Raw genomic sequence first — 21,375 nt, 5'->3', positions numbered from 1 at the left:
TAATTATAGGTCAGCCTGACCTGCTACTGCTCAGCTGCACTGTTGGCAGAATCACATTGTCACATTCTCCAGCCCTACTGGCCTTGTGTTGCCATGATGGGGAATGCAGATCTCTGAGCTTGCATCCCTAATTTATGATGCCACAACTAAATGAATAGGTCTGCTGGTATTGACCTGTTTTAGGTAACTCACAGGCTGCTTGAGGGCTGTGGAAGGACATGCTGTGAGTCCAAATAGATGCCATTTCTTAAGACAGATAGCCCTATGTGAACTGCAGATTCTGGACTGGGAGTGCAAGCAAGCAAAGTGAGACAGACGCTGTAAGAAAAATCTGACCAGCAGTGAACCCAGATACAGTCTTAGCACTATGAATTCAGTGTCCCACAGGATGAGACTGTCTCCAAAACGAAGAGGTGGAGAGAAGTCCTCTTGTGACTCAGGCTGTCCTGTACCTCTCTCCTTCAAAGGCCCAGGAGCCCAGTCGTGTAGATGGTAATAGCCCAAAAGAGAAGTGGCAGGGGAGGGAGGAAGCTTATGGAAGGGTATCTTTATCTGTAGTCTGCATACTGCAGTATCCAGCAGGTACCCTCAGGTAAGAACAGCAACAGTTCAGAGTCCTTCTGGAAGAGCCTTCAAAGGCCTTTTGGAGGAGGATTCTTCCCTCTTAGCAAGTCAGCAGTAAGGGTCCAATATGGCAATGAGACAAGAGTTTGACTCCTGAGGGCAGTGCAGATCTGGCATACGCTTGAGAGTGATGCATCACTCCTCCTGCTGTTGAAAGATCTTTAGCACATGTTTTGCCCTAGGGTTGAATTGGTCTGCTTATCTCTTGTCCCTCTCATGTTCAGAAAGACAGACTCAGATAAATCCTACCTACACAGATTAGTAATAGTTATTTCTGTGAATAAAAGCTCAAGGGGCCAGTAAAACATAAAAAAATGCCCTACTAGGTAGACCAGTGGTCCATGCAGCACAATATTGTGTTTCCAGCAATGGCATTAGAAGATGCTACTTAAGGAGAATACAGTTTAGTCCTCTCCTGTGATTCATTTCCATGGTATTCCTCCAGCATTAGGACTATTAAAGGCACTCCTTTTAGTGCCTTTTAGTTTAAATTTATGGAACTGTTCCCATGAATACGTTGCATCCCTTTTTGACCCTGCGATGCTGTCTGCTTCCACCCTCTCCTGTGGCAGCAAGTTCCAGAGGTTCACAGCCTGCTGTGAAAAGAAGTGCTTTTATCTGTTTTAATCTACCTTTATACTAGTTTCATTGAGTTTCCCTAGTTCTAGTGTTGAGGGATTTGCTGAACAACAGCCTTGCGTTCGGCTAATCCACCACCTTCCTGCTTTTGCAAACCTTGACTCTCCCCCAGCCATCTCTTCTCACAGCTGAGGACCCTCATTTTGTAATACCTAACTAAATCTGACACATCTCAGTCTATTAAAGCTACCACAGACCTATCAGCACCATAATACGTACAGTACCATATTCTGGTGTTGCAGAAATGGAAGTGTAGTCAAGCTGGTAGTTGCACATGCCTTGTCTATGCTCTTCTGCCTGCCCTGCATGGCTCTGCAGCACGCTGCCAGCCCATTGTACTTGTCTTAAATGCACTATTACAAGAATGCGAAGGTACCAGACTCACAAATAATTGTTGCTAGATTTTCTCTGGCAGTTCTTAAAAGTAGAAACATTAAAGTGAAAAACATAGATCAGCTATGTCTGCTGCAAAATTAAAGCCTCACTGAACAGTACTAAAAGAGTGCTGTATTTTCAAAGACAGAAGGTCATGTGAAGTTTAATAGGACCCATTCACTTCAAAGTCCTAAAATTTCGGGGGGATCAAGCTGACCCGTAATACAAAGGAAGAGAAAGCCATCATAAATAAGAGCCTTAACAGGCATGACTGTCTGGCATAAAGCAGTTTAAAATTCTAGAAATACAGATAATTTGTCAGCAAAATATAGCTAATTCTTCTCATCTTCTCCACCATAGGGCTACCCTGCAGCAAAGACCAACTGTCGGTTCACTTCTGCCAGAGGCTGAAAGGCATTGGCAAGTGCTTGCTGCCATCAATACAGACTCAGTGCTGCTTCACGTGTAGTCAGCCCCGAACTCGCAACAAAGCAAGATATTGGGATCAGCGAGGCCTCAAACAACAGAATTACACTAAATCTAGAAGAAAATCACCTCAAAATGCAGAAAACAACAACCAAGCTGCTCGGCACTAGCTGCTTTTAACCTAGTTGATTTGAGTAGGGCTTCTGTTTACGGGTTTTACGTTCCTTCTTTTTTTTTTTAACCATCCAACATAAATGGAAATCTGTGATCAAAACCAGGAAAACACATTCCTTAGGGTTACTGCTTCAAATTTTTCCCTGTAATAGTCCAAAATTTGTAACATAATTTGCAAGGTACCAGCAGCTAGTACTTCTTAGGCATGCATAGAGGCTAGAAACAAGCTTGCAATAATTTTTTTTTTTTTTTAAATGAATGTTTTACTTGTTCTTTCTTCCATCTCTTTTCCAAAACCCACTTGAAACAGCAGTACCACTTACTCAAGAGTGCTGAGTGAAGGTGGCCAACGGGGCAGCAGACACAGACCTGCGCTGTGGGCCAGATCCCTCTATGCTCACTCACTTTTCTGTTTTTAGGAATCAAGGTGAAGTGGCAGCGTTTCTCTAAATTGTTTGCTCACTTCATAAATTTAAAAGCAGAGTTTTATAATAATGGATTATGGTATGTAAGCCAAACTGAAACATTGGGTTTTTCAAAAGAAAAAAATCTTCATTTAGTACTTGACCGAACCTCTAAAGGATACCTCAGCAATAGCCTGTCCTGGCCAGTTTTCTTCTGCTACAAATGTCTTGCTGTAACCTGAACACACCACCAAATATGGGATGTTAAGTTCCCAAATACATTTTAAGAAACATTTCTTGCTACCATGAAAGCAGAGTTGTTTGCATCTACCACTTTAATAGATTGTAATTCACATCAATATTCAGTGATAGAGCTATCATTTAATCCAGTATCTCCTAGGTGAGTGTAAGCCTACATCCACAAGAGTACTCTATCACCTCACTCACAGCAAACTTTCCCCCCAGTGCAAATCCTTGATCATAATGAGGGTAAGGGCACCTGGGACAGGAGCCTGAGACCGAGAGTATCTGCGTAGCTCTAGCTACGCAGGAGAGCACTAGCCAAATAGCGTATCCATTTTGCTATTGAAGAAAATGGCAGAACAAACTTTAGGGAGACCAGGCTGGACCCTTTGAAGCAAAGCTGGGCATTTTCAAAAGAGCTGGACGGAGCCTGACATTTAGATTCCTTTGAAATTCAGCAGGATTTGGACATCTTGGTTCTTTGTGCTCTTTTGAAAATCTCAGATTTACTCCCTAGGTACCTGACAATTTGAGATTGTAATACAGGGAAATGTCACATTTTATGCAGTGTAGAGTGAGACGCATAGCCATGAATCCAAGTGTCACCATGGTTACAGATCTATGACTAGCAATAGCCCTATTTCTAGACAGACCTTTATGAAAGTTAATAGAAATACTTGGGCCTGGCTATAATGTATTAACCTAATGGTGGCCACAAGTCTAATTGTCCTTTTTCGTAGGTTTGTGACCTTTGGCTAAGGGCTCACTTCTTCACCTGAAGCCACTGGGAGTTCAGGATATGCAGCATGGTAAGGTTAGATTTATTAACCTCTGTGATGGCAATATAACCCCAGTTATAGGTGCTGATAAAACTTAAAATCCACTGTTAAAAATATGGTGCTAGTATAACAGATGTGGGGGATGACTTACAATGGTGCATGTGCATGCATGTATGTACATAGCATACACGCACATACTCTTAAAATAATACATGTCTATGGCGTTGCTGGCCAATGCCAGACATAATGCTTTTTAAGTTTCACAGTGTGCTTATGTCCTTCTGAGGTCCTGAATGGCTACTGACCCTTTGAGCAGTAGAAATCTGGGCAGTTCTTATTCCACTGGACACAGAAATATTGAATCATGTGAAGGACTGGAGGTGTCTGATGTGATTCAGGAAGCATTTGGGCAGGGCTTGGCCTCAGGCTGCATTGTGTAGAGCAGAGCCTGTATTGCTACGTCCAAGGCAGTTCTCTGATGGCCAAACAACCTAGGCTGGTGCACAGTGCAGATGCTTCTGATGCTCCCAGAAGCATCTTCTAGGGTTTGGGCAGGACAAAGGTAGATTCACTTCACAGTCAGACTCTTCTGTGCTCAGAGGTACCTGCAGTGTTTTATCCACAGAGGTCAGCAGAAGTGGGCCATGAGGTATGTGGGCTAATAAGAAGGGAGCTGACTGAGTGGCTGTAGTGCAGGTGGGAGGAAAAGTGCCTGGGAGGGTTGTCCCTTCCAGTGCTCCTTATGGCTAGTGTGGAGTAAAACCATTTCTGGCTTCATTGTTTTCTTCAGGGAGCTGTAATTTCTTTTGAAAGGGATAAAAGTGAATAAATTATATTATGGACATTAATCAAAATAACCTTTCTACCCAGGGAAGCACAGTCATCACTGTTGCATAGCTTAGAACTTTAGGGAAAAGACTGTGACAACAACATGAACTGTTTTAATAGAGCAGTCCCACTGCTGTATTTTACGTAGGTTCTTACATTGCACTCATCAGCCTAATATCTCCTCTATGCTAATAATATCTGCAGTCATCTCTCCCATCCATTTAGCAAGATTGCTTTCTTATGACATGACTATTTTTAAGTAAAGGTGGATTTATGATCCTAACCCAGATGGTCGCTATTCTCAAAACTGAATAGAGTATTAAGTGCAGAGGTGTAATATCATTATATTCTCATATTAGCCTGAGACAACATCAGCTTCAGCAAGTCACTCAGGAAAAAAAGTGTATTTGGCACATTCACTGCTTGTTCTAACATTTCAAGGTTTAAAAAGCAAACTATGATGACATATTTGTTTCAAGCTTCAATAAATGGCTTTGCTTATGTCTGATGTCTCTGGTATTTTATGTTTCCAGTGCAAGAAGATTCATAAGATGTAATTCCAAGTTAAAAAAAGCTTAGAAAGTATCTTTTTCTATTCCATGGGAATCCTTATCATTGAAATATTTTGATGCTTGACACTCCAACATAAAAGCGATCATTAAAAAGGGTGAGGGAAAAAGCGGAATAAAGCATGGTGCTAAGTAAAAATATACATTAATAGGCTTAGTTATTTCCTATGAAATAGATGACACTTCTAGTCCAAGCAGATGTGCCTTAGCTCCTTGGCAGCAGATGTGTGCATGTCTATTGTGTCTATTGTGGGATGTATTTGTTTCCAGAAGAGTTGTATACAATATGATCATGCCCACCCCCCTTGAATCTTTTCAATACTCAAGTTTTGCAAGTACTGCTGGTGCTGATGCCCAGAAACTTTATCACACCAACACTGTTGCTTGACCTACAGCCCAGAAGCACAGGCATCACAGTTAGGCATATATGCTTGCGTAGAGAGCACTATCCGTTTGCACTCAGTTACCAAACCACCCATGCATCCATCCGTGGGTTCAGGCTCATAACACCCTATGGAAGTTGCAGCAAGTTGCTCCTTCTTACTTCACAAAGTAAGTGTGGATCTCCAGCCCACAGGGGCAGCATCCTGCACAGGTGCTCTAAGGGAGAAGAATGAGTCGAATTGAGAAATGAGTTGAAACTCCCTCCACTTTGCAAAGGCTCATTACGCATTCACTGGATGACCTGCTGCACAACACACAGCCTGACAAGCAGTTTCTGCTGTCTGCTGCACATGGCTTGCTGCACTTCTTCGGCCTGGCCAAGCATGCAGCACCCACCAAAGGAACTGCCTTTTGGCTGCCTAGCATCAGCTCGAAATGAAATCGGCACACAGGGAAAACAATTGTGCTTGTGGCTCTAGTGATTCCTTCCATGATTTCAGCATAAATAGGGTCCCTAGAGTGTGAGTGGATTTGAGCAATCAGTTGTCCATTTTCCCCCATGACTTCTGTAGAAAAGCATTGATCAGTCAGTGGCTGTACCAGTTTTATGGAAATACATGAGAAATGCTTGATATTACCCATGCTTTAGCAGAATTAAGTTTATGTAATATAGATGTCAGCGTCCAGGGATAGCTACAGGGAGAAGTTATCTATTACATTTCATAAGTAATCACTGACTGATTGTCTGCTAATTGTTATATATGCAACTTCCATCTGTCCATTCTACAAGTTGTTTTAGGGCACTTTGAGATGCAGGACACTGCTCAGGAAGACCCTAAATGTCACACATAGTGACAGCAAACTCTACATCGCGTGTGCCTCAAACTGTCAGGTACCATCTTGCAATTCACTGACAGGGATGTCGGGTGTCTTCCTTCTCTAAGCCTTTCTAAGGCTGCTGGCTGCAAGGGTGAGTGTGGTTTGTGGCACCTAGTGACAGCAGCCCTGTTGTGAACCAGCTCTGGGTAAGCCAAAGGCCAGATGAGCATCCTCACCATCAACCTGGAATAACTTATTTCTTCAGCTGGGTTTCACATATGGCCTGATCTTGTGCTCTGCAATCCTAGCGGGCTAGGCAGTGAGGTGTATAGATGTGAGTCTCATTAGTACCTAAATGTTAAAATAGCTACTTTGTGCTATCAGGGCACAATCAGAACTACACCTTTTCAGCAGGAGATTTCTAGGTGTGCGGACTTCTCTGCCAGCAGGAGCACACTTGCATGATGATGGGATGAGGCGAGAGAGAAGTAGGGATTTGAGGAGTAGCATTCCAGACAGAGGCACTTAATGCAGCAGCACTAGTAGATTAATTTCGTAGGTACAGAATCACAGTCACTGGAAACTTAAGAGGGAGAAATTTCAGCCCTGTTGAAGTGAATGTCCTAGATGTCCTTGTTTTCAGTGGGTTATCGTGTTCCCCTGGAGAGTAAGACTTGGTGCCAGGCGCCTCTCTCTTCATTGGACTGACTGATCTGACTGTGTTTACAGGGACTCATTCTGCTACAGAATGGTGATTAATAAGAAACGTGGTTTATTGCTGCTGCCCAGCACTGCAGCCTCCCCACCTGTTACGCCTGCAGGTGGTAGAATATGAGGAGCTCACACAAGGATATTGCTTATTTCTGTGACTGATTGATCCCAACCTTCTCCTTTCCCTTAATGAAAAAATGCAGGTATCTCGAGCACACTGACAAGAACAAAACCTGGGATATGTTAGCCAAGGAGTACAAGTCTACAAGTCTCTTCTACAGAGACATGGTGGTGGCAGCAGTAAGAGGCAGGAGGATGAGCAATAACTACAGTACCTTCAGAGTGGCCAACCATCTTCTGTAAGCTGAGGTGCCTGGGTTTTGGAAGGAATCTGTGGTGAACATGTGAAAACCAGGAAGTTGTTAAATACCTGGGCTGCCATTGGATTCCTACTTGAAAGACACAATCAAATCAAAAAGAAAATTTATCAAGGTTCTTGAGGGCTTCTGCTAATTCACTGTTACCATTTTAAGTCATTACGTGTAGCTTTTAGTAAATCGAAGTTGAAGATTTGGAACAGAGGAAAACAGTTACTTGGAGGGATTGGATATCTTGGGCAGGCAGTCTTTTGCTACACCTCTGGAGTCACCTCTATCTCTGTCATGTTACAAGCAGGTGAGAAGATAGCCCTCAGAAGCTCTCTGTTTTCTGCTGGATTCAGTGATTCAGTGGCTTTGGCTGGGGGCTGAGACATGACATATTCCTTCTCCTTATATTGACTGTGGAGAACAGTACTTTTGGGGCTCATGAAGGGTAATGAGCCAAAGAGGCCTGCCCCAAAGCCTGGTCTGTGAGAGGCTGCAGTCTGACTTCCCTCCAGATTTGAAAGGGAAGGGGTTGAACCCAGCTTCCTAATTAATAGGCCAATACAGTGCCCCAAGCACTGAGCAAAGGACACGGTGTAAGAGTCAGCTCTTGCTATGCCATAAAGGCAGAACAGAAACCCTGAATTCCCTCTTGTTTTAGCATGAAGTCTCAATAAATGAAAGAAGGGGTGAACCTTGGATTTTAAACCCTTAAGAGTTGTCTTGGATTTGAGTAAATACTATCTGCTAGCAAAAAGAGAACGTGCTCTGTGTGTGGAGGCTGGGGGAAACTGGAAGCAAGACAAGGCTGCATGTGGGATCAAGCCAGTTCCTTGCAAGTGAGAAGGGAGCCGCAGGCAGGTGAAGGTCACTGTACACGTGAACATTTCCAGGCAGCGCATGGCTTTACTGCAGCAGTAATCCCTAGGATGTGAACAGGTGCCCAGTGCTGCCCTTTCGTAATGCCACATCTGTGGTCCTGCTTGCCGGACTGCCTGGGCAAAGGGCACTGCTGGGTACTGTAGCACTGGTGTTAGGGCAAATTCCTACTGGAACACTGGCATGCTGGAGTGATGGCAAACGTGGCATTAATGGGAAACAGCCGTAAGGAAAGCTCCAGTGTGAGGGAAGCTGATTAATGAACTAGCAGAGAGGGAATGCTTTATTACAAACCCATGAGGACTCTGTGAATGGGAGTGCAGTGAATTTTCAAGCTCCCCACATGCTTATTTACACAGATGGCAGGCATAGAGAGACTATGTTTTCTGTCTATTACCCTGCATCTGTTATCTGTTTCATACAATAGCTGAACTAATGAAGCTTGAGATTAAATTACCTCTTATCCACTGTGTTTGCTTGGAAGTATATTATTTGGTTGTTTTGCTCTGGAAGTAAAAATACATTGTCATGTTATAATATATGGGAGCCTGAATCAGACTCATAACAAACAGTGCTGGCTTATAAAATCACTGTCCTTTGCTGCAATGCCTACTATCTGAAAGCTAATTGAATGGCATTTTTCTCCAGAGGAGAACTGCAAATTCTTTTCTATGTGTCCCCGTCCCTAGTCCTAGCCTTCATGCGACACAGCCCTGGTAGTCACAGCAAGTCACTGGAATGACTAACGCACTGAAAGACCAGTGAGCTTCTGCCCCCAGCTAAAAGCAGGCTGTGCCAGACCCTGCACCCAGCAGCCGTGGACCTAGATGAAAAGCGACTGACTTTACTCTTCCTGCCCATCTGATGAGATGTTAAGGCCAGTTGGTCTTGGCTTCACAGCCATGTAAAATTAAAGTTACTGCATCTGAGCTGAGGGGAGGCTCCAGCATGAAGCAGGAGTTTGCTTACAGCAGACGTCCCCCTTGTTAGCAAGTGTTTCACTTCTATTCATGCCTGTCTTCCAAGTGTGTGTTTAGGCAAGGAGGCAGAGGGGATGTTGCAGCAGCCAGACCCTGCTGGAGTTAATGGGAGCAGAAAAGGGTGTTGGTGATTATTGTAGTTACACGTTCAGCTAACTTGATTTTGGATGAAGCTTCCTGCTGGCTCCTGCTCCCCTCCCACAAGGGACACATGGTCTGATTGACAAGGGTACCCTCTTTTATATGGGGACCCTGCTGGGGGCAGGCAGTGCTGGCATAAAACCCGTGCAAGGGTGCTGGGGCTTTTGATCTGCTGCTCCTTTGCCTCTTCAACACCCACTGAGGCTCAGCTTCAGTCTGCTTGACCTGCATTCACCCTCCAAATGGGAAATGTGTCTTTCACCCCTTGTTGGATTCACAGTATCCAAAAGAGTGGTGAGATGGGGAACACAAAAACATTCCCTGCCGAGCTCAACAAATCCTTTGAGCAGCCCATGTCTCTGGGTTCACTGACTGCTGTTGTTACAAGCATGTGAGGAGGTAAAAAGTGTCCACTAATATAAAGGAAGCTTTGTCCAAGGAGCTTTTATCCTGCTGCTGTGCCTGCCATGGCCATGACCCTTATTGGGTCTGAAACTGCAGAAAGGCAATCAAGACTCGAGTTGAAATTTTCCATCCGCTACAGCCAGTCACCCTTGCCCTAGGTGCAGAATGAGTTTGTCTGGGTAAATATGGAGTTTTTGTTAAGCAGCAACAGGGACAAACTATGCTAGAAAGTGCAGTTGCTGAGAAGTGGAGCATTGGAGTGTTTGAAACCTGTTGCACATTAAGTCAGGTTCCATGAGAAATCATGAATGATGTCAAAACTGATAATTTTGATATTTCTGAAATGAAATGTTTCTGTTGGGGAATGTAGGTGGGTGCTTGTTCACAGGACAGAAACTGTGTTGGGTGGTTCGTCCATCAGCTGCCACTTGCTTCGAGTTCGCATTTGGATCAGGTACCTAGCTGCAGCTTGGTGTGAGTGCCGTAAGTGCAGGTTTGTGCACGATGCCGGCGTGGTCCCTGTCCAGTCTTCCCTCTTGACAGAGTTTTCCACTATACAGTGACAATTATGGCAGCACAGACAGTATAATGTGATATTTAGGGCTGTCAGCTGAGAGCAAGGAGCAGTCCCCTCCCCAGTGCACAGCGAAACATTTCAGTTTCAGCTTGACCCTAGATTATTGTTTTTTTCAATAAATAATCAGTCAGCTGAGGAAGAAACAGTTACTCAGAAAAGCTATTTATTTTCTGGTGGCCAGACACATTGTGCTGGTTTTATACAGGAAATCTGCTGAGCACAAAGCTAAAAGTTGCTGGTTTCACCAGGTGTGTTTTACTAGCCGATGGCCAAGGCAAGTTGATGTTGAATTGGCCCAGTAAGCAATTACCAGAAGTCCCCAAACAGATTTACAGGGTATGTCTGACGGACTCCCATTGTTTCTGCGTACACAGGGCTGCTTGAGCCTGAAGACCTTTTATAGGGGTAACAATAAAATAAGTCTCTGAGGAAAGAACATTGCGTATCCTCTGCAATAGCCTGTGGCACCTCTCCCGCTCGGATGGGAGTTGCCTGCTGAGATGGAAATATGCCATACATGGAGCACAAAATCCACTGTAGAGTAGAGCTACACAGGAATCGAGTTTCTCTCTCCTCTTTCATCATCTTTATTTATTGGTTTCCTTTACATTTGGTGAATGACAGTAAATACTTAGCCCTAGATTACTGAATTAAGGTTGCTAGTAAGAGGACTGTTGCATCCTTACCAGTGCTTGTTCTCATCAAAGGAAAAGTATGTTCTTAATTTCAGCTACGCAGACGTTGTGTCCCAGTGAAATCAAGACATCTTGTTTGCTCATGAGTTGGGCTGCTGGGATGACTGAAACTCCTGATTAACCTCATGTTTCATTACTACACATTTTCAAGCTCTTTGCCTTTTGCTAGCTGCAATTTTTGTACCTTCTGCTTCCAACCTCAGGACTGTGCTCTTTATTTCAGTGCCAGGAATAGGTGCAGCCTCCATTGGAAATCTATTTCACAAAGAGGTGCTTGCAGACTTTGGTCAAATCACCTCTCTGTCTTCCCTTAAATGAAATAAATACACTGAGTTTCTTCAGTTATTCCAAGGCATATTTCATGGACTTCATTTTTTCTGTTCTGTTTTTGAACCCTGAAAACTTTAACTTTGAAGTGCAGTTAAGAACACAAACTTGCTACAGTATTGCATATCTGGTCTTGTCGCTGCATGCAGCATTGGTATTCTGTTACTTTTCAGGGTCACATTTTACTTATTACAGCTCTAGCATTAGGTTATAAACATAAACTCGGTAGTTTGCCATTACTATGCTGCTATTTTCCAATGTCATGAACTTCAGCGTACAGCCCCCCTCTTATAGATGACCTCTCATCTTTGCTTTTATTTTTCTTCCTTTATGAAAGCAGATCTTTAAATTCCACTGACTTTAGCAAGTGACCCAGTTCACCCTATCTAAGCAGTCTCCCTCACTTAATGTCTCGCCAGTTTTTGTGTCATCTGCAAATATTCTCAGCACTGATTTTCTGTTTTCTTCCAGATCACCAATAAAGATATTTAATGGCAGGAATATCTCTCTACAGGAATGAAAGTGTTTGGTTGATGTTGCCCTTGTATATTATTTTTATGATGAATTCTGAATGTGCTTGCATTTAACATAGTGGTAGTTTATACAATCAAAGTATTGCATGGAGCAGAATGAAATTTTTCACAGATATTTTTTGTCCAGTCCAACGAAGCTCATTGTCTGTGGGAGGGAAGCTATGTTAGGGTTGTGGCTTCTACTAGGTTCGTTCTTGTCAAACTGACCTAGTAAAAGCCACAACCCTAACCTTTGTCTTACTGAAGTTTCAACCTCAAGGCACACTCAAAACATGCTCAACAACAGCTTTGAACTGTCTTTGATCTCAGCTTTCTGTTAGCATAACCATTGAGACATCTTTGGGTCAGCTGGCCTGTTGCCGTCTTAAACATCCAAAAATGGGAAGAAAGTAAAATAAGAGACTTTTAGAGGAGATCAGTTGCATGACATGCTTGTCTGTTACCTTTTGACACTTCTAATTATGCATTTGAAATCATAGGAATTTTGAAAACTTAAGCAGCTGCTGTTCCAGCCAGCTGCAGACCAGTGCATGGGAACAGTGAGACTCCGGGAATTTGTTATAGCAGAGGAAAAACTTCATCTGTCTTCTCTTCACATTAATGGCTGATATGCTGACTGTAAAGCTTCAACTTAGAGATGTTCCTAGGGCATCCCCTGAAGCTGTCTGCCAGGAACTTGCAGGCCCAGTGCTTACAGCTGGATGAAGCCTGGCTATGAAAGCACCTGAACTTTATAGAGTGAGGATGGTACTGATGTGTCCCCAGAGGTTACACACGTCGTTTCTGTAGACCGTGCACTGAGACACAACAGTAAAAAACCTATTGCTTCTGATGTGTGGCAGCAGCAACAGGGACCACCAGTTGTGTGTGCTTGCAGCTCTTCTGGATCCAGGCAGGAGCACTGTCTCCTTGCAGAGCCCAGGCTAACCTTTTAGCACATCTGAGGGGGTTATGATGTGGGAGATCCTGGTTTTCAAAGTCTTCCTGAGCCAAAACTTCTATGTGCCTGAAGATTTGATCAGCAGGGGAGCCTGCAATGGGAGGTGCTGTGCTCCAGGCTCATGTTGGAAAAGGTGCATCCCAACCCCAGGCTGCCACCTTGGTGCACACAGGTATTAATCCAGAGCCTTCCTGCTCTTCCCCAGGGGCCATCAGTTCGCCGTGGCTCCTACAGAGTAAAACCAGATTGAGGAAAGAAGGCTGGCAAGGGAGCTGGCCATCCTTATCACTGCCTTAAGTGAGCAAATAACCCTAAAGAGCTCTATAGCTGAAGCCAGGAACAGAGCTGCTTTTGATCTGGGGAGACTAGTCTAGCTCGGTAACAGCTCAGAAGGGCAAGTATATTGTTTTATAAGCAGACCCAGCTACTGCTAGTTTGGAGCGGAAAGAAGAAGGCAACTTGGAGTGCCGGAATTTTGTGAGAGGAGGGAGGTGACAGTGACCTTGTTACAAATCCAGGTGCTCTTCGGACCTGCTTGCCTGTGCAGTGCTGAGCTATGATCCCTCCAAAAGCACAGCCATAGGCTTGTGGTCAGGCAAAACGCCCACGGACAACTCCAAAGCAGTGGCAGTTTTGGTGACTGATAAAATGAAGTCAAAATGTGTGCAATTTTCATACGAGAAGGAATTTCATTGTCTCAGTGAAGGACTTGCCACTGTCCCCTTGTGCCACCACTGTATAAGCTTGTGAACAAGGAATAATTTGCCTCTGAATTGACAATTTTGGGAATGCTTATCTTTGATGATCTGAGCTCATTCTCTGGTTAGCGATTTTATGACTGAAAATGCCACCTTCTATATGAAATAATATCAGATATTATTTCAAGTGTCAATGGTATCTAGCTTATAAAATAACAGCTGGACTCTGAATCTCTAGACAGTTCAGAACTGGAGCTGGTCAGGAGTTTTTTAATGGATAAAAAGAGACTTCACTGAAGGTATTTTGTTCAACTGTGGGAAGCTCAGAATTCTTTTTTAAAAAATTACATATTTTAGAATAAATGACATCTTATTAGACAAAGTGATTTTATTTTTCCATAGGGAAAAAAGAAAGAATATTACCATAGCTAACATCTTGCTTTCAAAGTAAAGTCTTGGCAAAGTTGTAGTACTTAGTGGAAAGCTGACAAGCAATCAAAACCTTGACCAGTGTCTATTTGTTTGACCCTGTGCGTGGTCCTAGCAACTCCCGAGAAATAACACTTAACATGTTTCTGAAATGATGGTGTTAACTCCAATGTCCTGTCTAATTTCCTTTCTGTGCCTGCGTTTTCCCCCCATAAAGATTGGAGGAATACTGCATGGTAACTGATTAGCTGTGCTATCATTCTTTATTGTTGTCCACTGTTAAATAGCCTTTATATGCTATATGTTATATGGCACTGGATGTTATTTATTAACATATGCAACTTCAAATCATGATTCATATGAAATTGCTCTCTGAGATCTGAAGAGAGTCCTAAAATGATGCGTTGAACATGTTTCTACCTCAAATACCAAGACATGCAACTTCGAAGAGGCAGCTGAATAAAACTGAACAGCAATTCATAAGATACTCATCAGCAGAAGCTTGCCCTTTCCCCATTTTTTAAATGAGAAACAAAACCATAATTGCTTTAAAATGTATTTTTTCTTGAAATTCAATCCATGTTCACAAAAAAGCTTTGCAAAGCTTTGGATAATTTTGAATGAAACTTCAGGTGTTCCGCTAGGTATCCCTTGGATGAGATTTGCATGACTGTAAGTTCCCAACTTGAAAACTGTTCTGATAACAGTGCAGGGTTTTTTTCTGAAATATGTCTGTGTGTGCATCCTTTTACAATATCCTTTTCAGTCTCCAGCTCGACTCTTCTAGCCACCTGCTGCTGATTCTGTTTCCATCCCATCTGAAGCAATATGTGTAATTTCTCCCTAATAGACTTCCTTCATCACCTTTGTGGCCCTTCACAGGACTCCTCCAGTATGTCCGTGTCTCTTCTACTGGGGAGCCCAGCACTGGACGCAGCACTCCAGATGTGTCTCACCAGGCTGAGCAGAGGGGAAGGATCACCTCCCTTGATCTGCTAGCACTGCTCTGCCTAATGGAGCCCAGGATGCCGCTGGCCTTCTTTGCTGCAAGGGCACGTTGCTGGCTCACGTTCACCTTGTCCACCAGGATCCCCAGACTGCTTTCCAGTCCATCGGCCCCCAGCCTGTACTGGTGCTGGGGGTTATCTGCCCCAGGTGCAGAACTTTGCATTTCCCTTTGTTGAACTGCCTGGGGTTCCTGTCTGCCCATTTCTCCAGCCTATGGAGGTCCCTCTGAATGGTGGCACAACCCTCTGGTGTATCAGCCGCTCCTCCCAGTGCAAACCTGCTGAGAGTGCACTCTGTCCCATCATCCAGATCATTAATGAAGATGTTAAAAAGTACAGGCCCCAGTATCAACCTCAGGGTACGCCACTAAGTCACTGCCCTCCACCTGGACTTTGTGCTGCTAATCACAACCCTTTTAGCCTGACAGTTCAGCCACTTTTCAGTCTACCTCGCGCCCACTTATCTAGTCCATACTTCATCAATTTGTCAATAAGGATGTCACAGAAGACAGTAGCAAAAGCCCTACTAAAGTTGAGATAGACAGCAGGTAAGTATTCAGGTAAGTTAATTCAAAACACTGATTTGCTTGACTGATAGTAGCCCAGCAGACTTTGCCTGGGGCAGTTAAAGATGTGCTCACAAAAATATCTCTGTTGACAGTGCCCACGGTTGCAACCCGAAGCAAAAAGGCTGTCAAAAGCAAGTACGGACTAGAAACATGTTCAGCATGCTCAGCCCTTTACAGAGTGTAGCTAACTGAAACTAATAATGTCTTGTCTTTCTTGATGAAATTCAGTCGTCAGTGTTCTCACTCCGTGTTTACGAAAGGGTAACTGAGAGCCAGATATTGTTTGCAGCTGAGATGGAGAAAAGAAAACCAGGTATCTTGCACTGAGTTGTATCTGAGGATGAAAACTATTGGGCTGCAGTTCTTTAATGAGATTTGGGTTTTTTGTTTTTATGAAATTCTCATGTGCTGCTATTATAGCAGGTAATCCTTGGCGAGGGTTGTGATGCTGCCCTTCCCACCCAGCACCTCCCCTCCACCAGCTCTTCCCATTTCTTGAGCAGTGAAGGTTCTTGTCAAGTATAAATGCCTTTTTTATGATGCTACAGAAATCCAACAATAATAAAGAGCTGTGGAGAGAAAAATATCTGCACCTCCACCATGAAAACTTAGAACTATTTGAGGGAGGGAGGGAAAAAGTAAATTGCTAGCTAGCAGGCTTTTGAAGCTTTTGGCTTTTCAAGTGGATAATATAGAGCTTCCTGCACACTCCAGGGCTGTGTAGCAATATCTTCATTGCTCACCCAACTTCTGAATCTGCTTTTATGGAACAGAACAGAAAGGAGAAAAAGAGTCACTGATAAATTACTGGGGAGAGCGGTCAAGCCTTTGTGAGTGGCTCAGAGAGATCTTCCAGCCTCCAAAGTCAGTGCCTAAACACTGCACAGGGTTATCTACAGTAATAACCCCAAAATGGCCTGCAAAACCTTGGCACACATTCGTCTCCCTCTAGAATTATGCTTGATCATGATGTGTGATGAAAACAGCCTGCTTGGTGCGTGTACCAGGTCTGAAGGCCCTGCTGATGAACTGTGGGGCAGAAGTAAGCAGCGGGTTAGATTTTTTGCCTGTTTTTTCCAGACTTTGTTATCCATGATAGTTTATGAAGACTGTTGTATTCTGAAGAACTGAACACCTTTTATAGATAATAACTGTTTAAAGGCACTGGTGATATTTTGAGCACTGAATCAATAATGGGCCTGAAATACCATAAACCAAGGTAGACCAGAGAAGGACTTGATTGATTGATTTTTCCTTTTGCAGCTTTTGAAGCAGCACCTCTCTGGGCTCCCAGGGCTCCTCTTGCCATCTGGGCAGCATGACCCTTGCGAGGTTGCTCTTTCCTGCAGACCCTGAGACAGAGCCAATGCAGTCTGGAGCAGCAGGTCGTGCAGAGCTGTACGCAGCGGGTGACACAGACAGGGCTGGGTGGCAAACGCCTCGTCAGCAAGTGTCTGGAAGAGGCAACGACTTGATCCTGCTGTCAGCATTAGCAGAGGTAACGCTACCGCTCTGCAGGGCCCCAGGACTTCGCTGAATTGGGCCTCAAAGGGGTACTGTGAATATCTGCAAATGCTGGGCAGCTGCTGGGCCAGACCAGCCCTTCAAGACTGGGGGAAAAAGGTGTTAAAGACTTGAGGTGAAGGTGGTCCCGCTGAGAACAAGGAGTCACTGTCTGGATCCACAAACTAAATGCTACAGCACAGGGCATTGCCGCAGGGACTCAGAGCAGGGCTTTTTACAGCTGCAATTGAAAGAGCAGGGCTCCATCCTTTTCAAGATAAAAAGTTTTGACCACATCTCTTTTCCCTTTCTGTGGCTGATAGCGTTCACTTACTGCTCTGATGCGAAACACTGGGTCAGTGAGTACTGGCAGCTGCTGAAAAGGAGTGGTGCAAGAAACAGCAATCCCCTTGCGCCGTGCCTGTTTGCAGTGGTGCAGACAGGCTCTGCACACGTACATATACCCACATGCATGGCTGCTCTGTCTTCTAACAAGTGCAATCTAATTAAAAATGCTACTTGGCAAAGCAAACAGAAGAGGGAGTGTGGTGTGGGGAGCAGAGCCCTGGTCTGCAAGCCTCGAAGTCCAGTTCTACCAGGGGTTAGCAGAGTGACACCGGGTAAGTCACCGCAGCGCTCTGCACTCCTGGTGCCCCCTGTAATTAAATCCCTGGCTCCTGAGAGCAGAGGCTGCCTGTGTGCAGCTTTGAACAATGAGGTTTTGATCTTGTTTGAGGTCCCTTGGTACTGCATTAATACTATTACATTAATCATATTATATGATTTACTGCCACATCACCAGGACAGTTTTTAAGAAGAATGACCCAGCGATGAAGGGACAGACCTGAGGATGGGAAGTTAAAACTTCTAGCCTGGATTTCTGTTACAATTTTGAGCTTAGCATTTATTTCTTCAACTGGCATAAAACCCTGGCTTGCACAGGTTAGCCATCAGGGGACTAAGATTTGTAGAAACTCTCTTTAGATTGCTCCATGGGTTGCTGTTGTTATTCATTTTGTCTCTGGCTGTGACACATATAATCCATTTAAGCGCACGTTATCATGTTCAAAAAGAGGCTACATAAAAAAGGAACTATAAATTACTGTTCATAAGCAAATGGTATTCTCCTAGGGGCTTGAAGCTGAGAATGAACGGGATGCTCAGCCGCAGCAGGGAAGAAAGGGGAGTTGCAGAGAGGACCCACTTGGTAGCTCTTGACACAGAAGAGAACAGAGATTTCACTGTCCCTGGTTTGAGTTGACATGTGCAGCTGAACTTCGAATCATTGTTTCCTTTGTCATCTAAGATAGCATCTGTGCTAGGAGAGTGGGGACAGCAAATCCCTCCACCCCATGCGCCCTCACACAGACACCTGTGGTTTCCTAGCACCTCCTAATATAGCCAGCCCAGAAATACTTGTCTGAACAAGCATGATTGATTAGCTGTGGATGTACCGTAATTAAACCATGCTCAGCACGTTGGCTGAGGCTCTGGTCCGTAACTCCCTACAGTGTGTGCAGGCCCGCATGTTCTTCGGCACAGCCCAGCCTTAGCCCTCTGCTCAGAGGGCGGCTGGGCACGGCCGGCGGAGGCAGCTGGAGGACGCTGCTGTCAGGAGGCAGCGTGGGCACAGCATCTTCCGCTGCGGGAGGGAAAAGAGAATTTTGGACCTGGAGCCAGACAACAATTCCTGACATATTTTTGTTTGGTAGTATAGGTGAGGCAGTTGTGGAGGAGGTTCTCCACTAGCCAGGGACTCCGGGTGAAGGCTGGAAGGGAAAACTGCAACTGGGCTGACTTTCAGAAGTTGCTCAGTAGACCTCTGTGTTAGGGTATTGGAAAAACCTCCCTGGGTCATCCTCACGTGGGCCTCGGTCATTTCAGGTGTACTTGCTGCAGCAGTTTGACAAAGACCATTTGTGGAAGTGAAAGCAAAGAGGAAAGCAAACCATGCAAATAAATGGCTTCTGAGAGCTTGGCCTCGCCTTGTGCGTGGAGCCCTTCGCCTTGTGCTGACAGCAAAATGGCCCACAGATGTAAACAGGCGGGTAACAGCTCTCCTTCGCCATTCCAGGTCTGAATCTAAAAGCACTCTCATTTTCTGTACCCTCCTGTCTCCTCCATTCCTTGTCCTTCTCTCACACAACTCCTGCAGCCTTTGCCTTTTCTTGCTTCATGACCTCAGCTCAAGCCATGATTTAGATACTGCATGATTGCCTCCTGTTTGCTGTTCAGAAGACAAAGCTGAAATGCACTTTGTGCAGTTTTCCAGCAGTGGCAGCGCTTTTATCCTGGTTACAGCAGGGTGGGATAAGAACGGTGTCAGTGTTGTGACCTTCAGCAGGTTCTTCATTTACTGCGCTGAGACTGGTGCTCCATATGAGATGCATACTGATACCTCTCTCCATCTTAAGTTTTAATGGGTAGTGCAAGACAGATGTTTCTAAGCAACGCAATACTTGCTTTTCTTCATTAACATGGAAAGAAAATTGCTTTATTTGGTGTATCTTAATTCGTGTGCAGACTGATGTCACGAACTATAGCTGCTACTTTCTTCCAGTCACTTGGAAACACTGCTAGATGAGTGACAGCTTGCCATAATCTCCCTGCACTATCCTCCATACATAGTGATGATTGAAATGACCTTATCAGTGGTTTATGATATTTGTTCTGATGAGTTTGTTAATTGGAAGATACAGATTATCCAGTAAACAAAGTACTGCTTTGCAAAGTATTCTGGTGTTGAGAACACAAAGCCATACACCACATCATTGCACCTGTGCTCCACCTGCTCTATGTGGAGCATCTTCAAAACTCAGGAGTTAATTGCTGGGAATTCAAGATTCATTAAAGCAAAGATAGTAAAGAAAGATCCTAACTTTATATGCTGCTGGGGAGAAGAGTAGCTCCTCCCTATAAAGGAGAAAAGTGTTTGAAATCCTCAGTAAGAGTCCCAGATCTACTAGACTGCACAGCCAGGCCTTGTTTTCTGTATTTCCCTACTCTCTGCCCTTTTCTTGTGTCTTTTTCTATATAGGAGAGACCCCAACCTCACAATATGCTTTTCTTTGGGTGTTGGGCATTTGGGTTTGAATCTCCTCAGGCAGAGGAGGGAACAAAATGGGAGATGCCACATCTGGGACATGGACTCAGTGCATGGCAAGTGGGGAATTTTAAGATTAATAAGACATCGCCTCTATGGTTTAGGTACTTCAGGGCCAGGGAGCAGCTGGTTGCAGAATCAGTTACGGACAGAGACTGGGATCTAGTTTCCACTAGAGTTCCACTCTAGGTGCTGAGATCTTTCTTGAATTCAGTTGCAAGAGTTGAGGGGGTTTTTTTAAGTGGCTGGTTTTGTCAGCTTTCCAGATCAGTGAGTTGTTGTCCCTTCCAAACCAGCCAGGCTAAATGCTGGATTCCTCTGACATGCTGTACACATGAAATCTGAAGGAATTATCGAGCTGTAGTGTGAGAGAGCTGAACCCTGAAAAAAAACAGCTCTGAATTTCTTTACAGAAGTAACATGCTCTTTGTTTCTCCTTAAGTCTAAGTTCCCCACCTGCAAATCCAGAATGATACAAGTTCATATATCATACGATGAAATGGAGATTTGCTGTTTGATGGTCATTTCTACTCAGGTCTTGAAAGTCTTATTCTGTGGAAAAAGTCTTATACTGAAGAAAACAAAACAAACTTGTCCTTAGAAACTAAAACCCAAACATTCTGAAACGTTTTTTATTTCCACCCTATGAATAATCTCAGAAAAATTTCTGGCAATAAAAGATACAAATAGCTCATCCTCCTGATGCTGAGGAGTGCAGGGATGTCTGCCTTTCAGTGTGAGAAAGGGGAACCTTGGTAGTAAAGCGGATTCACAAACTGTCCAGGGATGATCTGCTCAAAGACTTACAGTGGTTTAAAAATCCTAAAGAAAGAAATCTTACTCCTAAAGAAAGTCTCTATTTGATCCCTTTGTCCTATTAGTATGATCTGAAGGTATTTGGATGCCACCCAATCCTTCTGCTGACACCATCTGTCTTGATGTGGAGGCCAGAACTCAGAATACAGATGTGTAATTTGATTTCCCATAGCTAAGTGGAGTATTTATGAATTAATGTCATTGTATGATTATTAACTTTCAGCTGGCAATGGCTTTTTGGAAAGGTATGCTTAGTATTTCATCCCTTTTTGCCATTTCAATGGCTGCACCAATAAAAGGTGTCTTTCCAATTCATAGCTAAGAAGTCCATTGCTCAGTTCATTCAAAGCTGTTCCAGTGTGCAGCCCAACATCCTTGCAGATACACAGGGGTAGAGATTTCACATCCTTATGGGCCTTTATCCCATTAAACA

At 44.1% G+C, this 21,375-nt stretch overlaps 1 protein-coding gene across 5 annotated transcripts in view; it reads left to right on the top strand.

Moving 5' to 3' along the window:
* The window catches only part of ADAMTS12 (ADAM metallopeptidase with thrombospondin type 1 motif 12), a 175,179-nt gene extending 170,184 nt beyond the window's left edge, over nucleotides 1–4,995 (top strand). For all 5 annotated transcript variants that reach the window (XM_072860961.1, XM_072860965.1, XM_072860964.1 and 2 more), the window contains one exon: nucleotides 1,999–4,995. In XM_072860961.1, coding sequence (XP_072717062.1) covers nucleotides 1,999–2,234 — 236 coding nt within the window. In that variant the 3' untranslated portion in view covers nucleotides 2,235–4,995. The remainder of the gene's footprint in view (nucleotides 1–1,998) is intronic.
* Nucleotides 4,996–21,375: the final 16,380 nt, after the last annotated feature.

Source organism: Ciconia boyciana, chromosome 4 (genome assembly GCF_034638445.1).
Source record: "Ciconia boyciana chromosome 4, ASM3463844v1, whole genome shotgun sequence".
NCBI classification, from domain to species: Eukaryota; Metazoa; Chordata; class Aves; order Ciconiiformes; family Ciconiidae; genus Ciconia; species Ciconia boyciana.
This window is presented reverse-complemented; position numbering and strand designations above follow the sequence as displayed.